Source organism: Lathyrus oleraceus, chromosome 3, assembly GCF_024323335.1.
Source record: "Lathyrus oleraceus cultivar Zhongwan6 chromosome 3, CAAS_Psat_ZW6_1.0, whole genome shotgun sequence".
In the NCBI taxonomy this organism is placed as follows: domain Eukaryota; kingdom Viridiplantae; phylum Streptophyta; class Magnoliopsida; order Fabales; family Fabaceae; genus Lathyrus; species Lathyrus oleraceus.
The window spans coordinates 124,314,298-124,318,467 of NC_066581.1; the positions used below are offsets into that span (position 1 = coordinate 124,314,298).

Genomic DNA, 4,170 nt, shown 5'->3' on the forward strand with positions numbered 1-4,170 from the left:
ACTCTGATGTCTATGCCTGATAGACTAAGTAGGCCCAGGATGCGATATCCTGCCGAGTCAGTCTTGTTTGTTTTCTTGTGTCTCTTTCAGCCAATGTGTGTTTGTTTGTGAGCAGTGTTTAGCAACCATATTCCTTCCTTTTGTGCGTGGATCCCGTCGAGTACGACGGATGCGTAGGGGTGCTAATACCTTCCCTTCGCATAACCGACTCCCGATCCCATTCTCTTTGGTCGCGAGACCATGCTTTTTCCAGGTTTACTCTGAGCGTTTCCTTTCCCTCTTTTGGGATAAATAACGCACGGTGGCGGCTCTGTTGTTCTTGTTTTCCCGCCGGTTTTTCGCGTAATGCGACACTCGTCACTTCATTTGATGAGGCAACAAAGAGGACGAATCACCTCGCCATTCCATTTGACGAGGACATGAAGAAGTAGGTACAACTCGTCAATCAAAGTGACGAGCCATAGTGCAGGCTATTGGCATTGTATTTTCCCTTCAGCGTGGGAATCTCTTGTGATAGGGAATCCTTACAATTTTTTTTTGCATGCATGACATGCAATGCAATGTCTAATCCTCTACTATTCAAACTTTTACCAAATTTTTTTATTATAATTTTACCACTATAAATAATCAATACTTCTACACTTCTTACTCATCATCTACCTACAATTTCTATTTCACACATTCTTACCCTCTTCAAATATTTACTCTCTTCAATTTCTACACTTCCTTTCAAGATGTCTTTCTTATGGATGAGCGAATCACACCGTGGGACGGCGGCAAACATTGCCGAATACGTAAGTCTCATTCAAATTTACCGTTTTTTATTATCGTTTTTTATTATCGTTTTTTATTTCCGTTCTTTATTATACCAAATATTCATTACTGTTATTTATTTTAATTTCAGCAAGATGGAAAATTTCGGGTTCATTCGCATTTATATATTCAACCAAGTGCGGTTATAATACCGTACTTGGAGCTAGCAGGTTTTGCAAATGTGGCAAAAATTGCAAGTCTAAAAGTAGACTCTAAACTCATTGTGGCATTGTTAGAGAGATGGAGACCGGAGACACATACATTTCATTTACCAACAGGTGAATGTACCATCACATTAGAGGATGTGAGTATGTTATTCGGTCTCCGAATCCATGGAAAAGCTGTCAATGACCCAACAAACGTAACCAATGACGTTTACATGGAAAATTTGGGCATCGAACCAACCGCCTCGGATAAAAATGGGGCTTCAGTCAAAATTGTTTGGCTAGAAGCAGTATTAACGCAACTCAAAAATAACCCTAACCCGTCCGAGGCAGAAAATATTTTACATGCAAAAATTTATATTTTACTTTTAATTGCTACTTTTTTAATGCCAGATAAAAGTCACAATTTGTTGCATTCTTCTTGGTTACCTTTAGTAGGAGACCTTGAAAAATGTAATTCATACAGTTGGGGTTCTGCTTGTTTGGCTACACTATATAGACATATGTGCAAGGCGGCCCATAGAGGAGTAAAGAGCATAGGAGGATGTGTGGTATTACTAATTGTATGGGCATTCACATGCATACCCTTGATAGCCCCGGTTAGTAACGAGGTTCCATCATTTCCTTATGCATTAAGGTAACGATTTTCATTTAAATGCAATTTATATTTATCAAAATTATTTATACGTCACTTAAACGTATTTTTTTTAATATGCAAGATGGTGCAAACGAGGTATGAATTATCGAACTAATCCTCGACATCATTTACAAGGGTACCGTGTTGCAATAGAACACATGGAAGAAAAAGATGTAAGAATGATTAATTATAATATTTAACTTATTTAAATTTATTTTATACATTCTAATATTATTTATAATATTAAACTTATTTAAATTTATTGTATACATTCTAATATTAATTATAATATTAAAGTTATTTATTTTATACATTCTAATAGTTATATTTCTTTTAACAGTTTATTTGGAGGCCGTACATACAATATCCAGTGCCTGATTATAATGACAGCCGAGTCTGGAGTGCAACAACATATATCATATGTTTCTATACCGTTGAGATGCATCAGACGAATCGAGTCAAACTCCAATTTGGATTTGAACAACAAATACCGTCTACGCCAAGATGTCTAAGTGAACACCATAACATGACTATGGTCCAAGCTTGGGACACGCATTGACAAGATTTAAATGAAGAAGAGCTGAAAGAATGGAAAAGAAGAAGGCATTTGGTGTTACAAGGAAACTCGGTAATTGGTGAGTCTAAGCCGGATAGAGAATACATGAATTGGTTTTTATCAATTCCTTTTATGCACGTTGCTCCGACACAATTTTTGGATGATCCCCGTCAACGTCTAGCTTCTTCAACCCAACACACAACATCACCCCCACAACAACATAACCAACCATCATCCTCAGCTCAACAAACATACCAACACATCCAGACCACCCAACAACACACCATTTATTCCACCTCAACCCAACACCATAATCTCCAAACTCCATTCCCTCCAACAAACTACTTTTACAACCAACAATATCAACAACAAACCAAACTACGCCCACCCATACAATACACTCCAATTCCTCAACCCAACTTTGAATACTCAAACCCTCATTCTCAACCCCAACCTTTTAACACCACATACACACATCCCACTCCCACATACAACCCTGATGATGTGTATTATCCTCCTATCCAACACACCCCACCCGAAACCTACACACAAACCACACATTCACTACCCAACTTTGACCTCACCGATGACCATTTAATGAGTATGCCTTCTTTTGGCGTTCAAGAACTCGACCTTATGGATATGCCTCCTAACACATCACAACAACATCAAAGTCAACAACAACAAAACGCCCTTGATGAATTGTCTTCCGACTCATCTCCGTCTCCCGTAAGACAAAGACAAGAAGACTTGGGCAAGGGAAAACGCAAAAAAGTTGGCACAAGATGTGGAACAGGCGGTCACTATAAATAAAATGTATTGCTTCCGTTATATCAATAAAATGTATTTCTTCCATTGTAATTCTTAAAAAAACCAATTATTTCTATTATTAATATTCTAAAAATTAATCATTTTTATTATTAATATTTCAAAAATAATAATATCATAATTTTTTTATTAACATAAAAAACTATAATTATTTACTATTTATTTTAAATATTTTTTTATAAAAAAATTATTATTATTTTTAATTAAATCAATTATATTAATTAAATATAGAATTAATAATTAAAAATTAATTATATTAATTATTATTAATATTTAATAAAGTATTTAAAATATTAAAAAATAAAAAAAAATTCCTTCTTCATGTCCTCGTCACTTGAAGTGACGAGTCCTAACGGCGTAAATTGGCCCTTCATCCCCTCGTCACTTGAAGTGACGAGCCCTAACTAAAAAAGGAGTAGATTGAAAAATTATTTTTAGACTGAAGCATATTGGGTAAAAAATTTCAATAGGAGGGCAAGGCAGGAAAAAACTCTCAAAAAAACAGAACCACTTCTTTCATGCATTGGTAAATTTTGCATTTCATTATTTTATATATTTCAATCTAAATAGACTATTGGCTAAAATCATAATATGCACGTTCCATCTAAATTTGAAGGTTAGTGTCTTGTGTTAGATTAAAACCGAATATTCAAATAAAAACCCGGATAATCGATAAAAAAGAAAAAGTTCAACAAATTCTCCGAATTCAACCAATTTTATTTTTACTTGAATTTTCAATTTAATAAATTAAAATCATTAAATGTTTTGCACAAACTATGGCATATTCAATTGGGCCACTCTGGCACATGCTAGGTAACTATTGAAAGCTATCTATTTATATACAAAAGATAAACAATCCTTTTAAAATTCTCCAGTGTGGGACTTATACTCATTTACATATCTGCTGTTTATGTGTAAAAATGCTTGGTTGAAATTATTAGTTTTAGTATAGTTTCCAGTAACATAAAATTGACAATAAGCAATCAAGCAACTCCACCATATATTTGTTTAGAGCATTGATATTTCTTACGATAAAAGCAACAACGAAATGCAAATACACATGGCAATCTAATAGTAATTGTTATACATGGTTGGGTGGTTATGTGGCCGTGGGAATTTAATAACAAAACAGGGGTGAGTGGTTATTAAAATGGGTCATCCAATTACAACAT

General features: G+C 34.6%; 1 protein-coding gene across 1 annotated transcript; it reads left to right on the plus strand.

Annotated features, from left to right (window-relative positions):
* Window positions 1-783: 783 nt before the first annotated feature.
* On the plus strand, window positions 784-2,962 carry LOC127125740 (serine/threonine-protein phosphatase 7 long form homolog). Its single transcript, XM_051054548.1, has 3 exons — window positions 784-1,614; window positions 1,697-1,787; window positions 1,955-2,962. The coding sequence occupies exons 1-3, from the start codon at window positions 1,124-1,126 to the stop codon at window positions 2,171-2,173; spliced, it is 801 nt and encodes a 266-aa protein (XP_050910505.1). The 5' UTR covers window positions 784-1,123; the 3' UTR covers window positions 2,174-2,962.
* The last annotated feature ends 1,208 nt before the right edge of the window (window positions 2,963-4,170 follow it).

Bases quoted from the DNA above. Each gene is read 5' to 3' on its own strand.
- LOC127125740 (XM_051054548.1), top strand. From the start codon at position 1,124: ATGTTATTCGGTCTCCGAATCCATGGAAAAGCTGTCAATGACCCAACA. The intron at 1,615-1,696 runs GTAACGATTTTC...TTAATATGCAAG, and splicing joins TCATTTCCTTATGCATTAAG to ATGGTGCAAACGAGGTATGA. The intron at 1,788-1,954 runs GTAAGAATGATT...TTCTTTTAACAG, and splicing joins AACACATGGAAGAAAAAGAT to TTTATTTGGAGGCCGTACAT.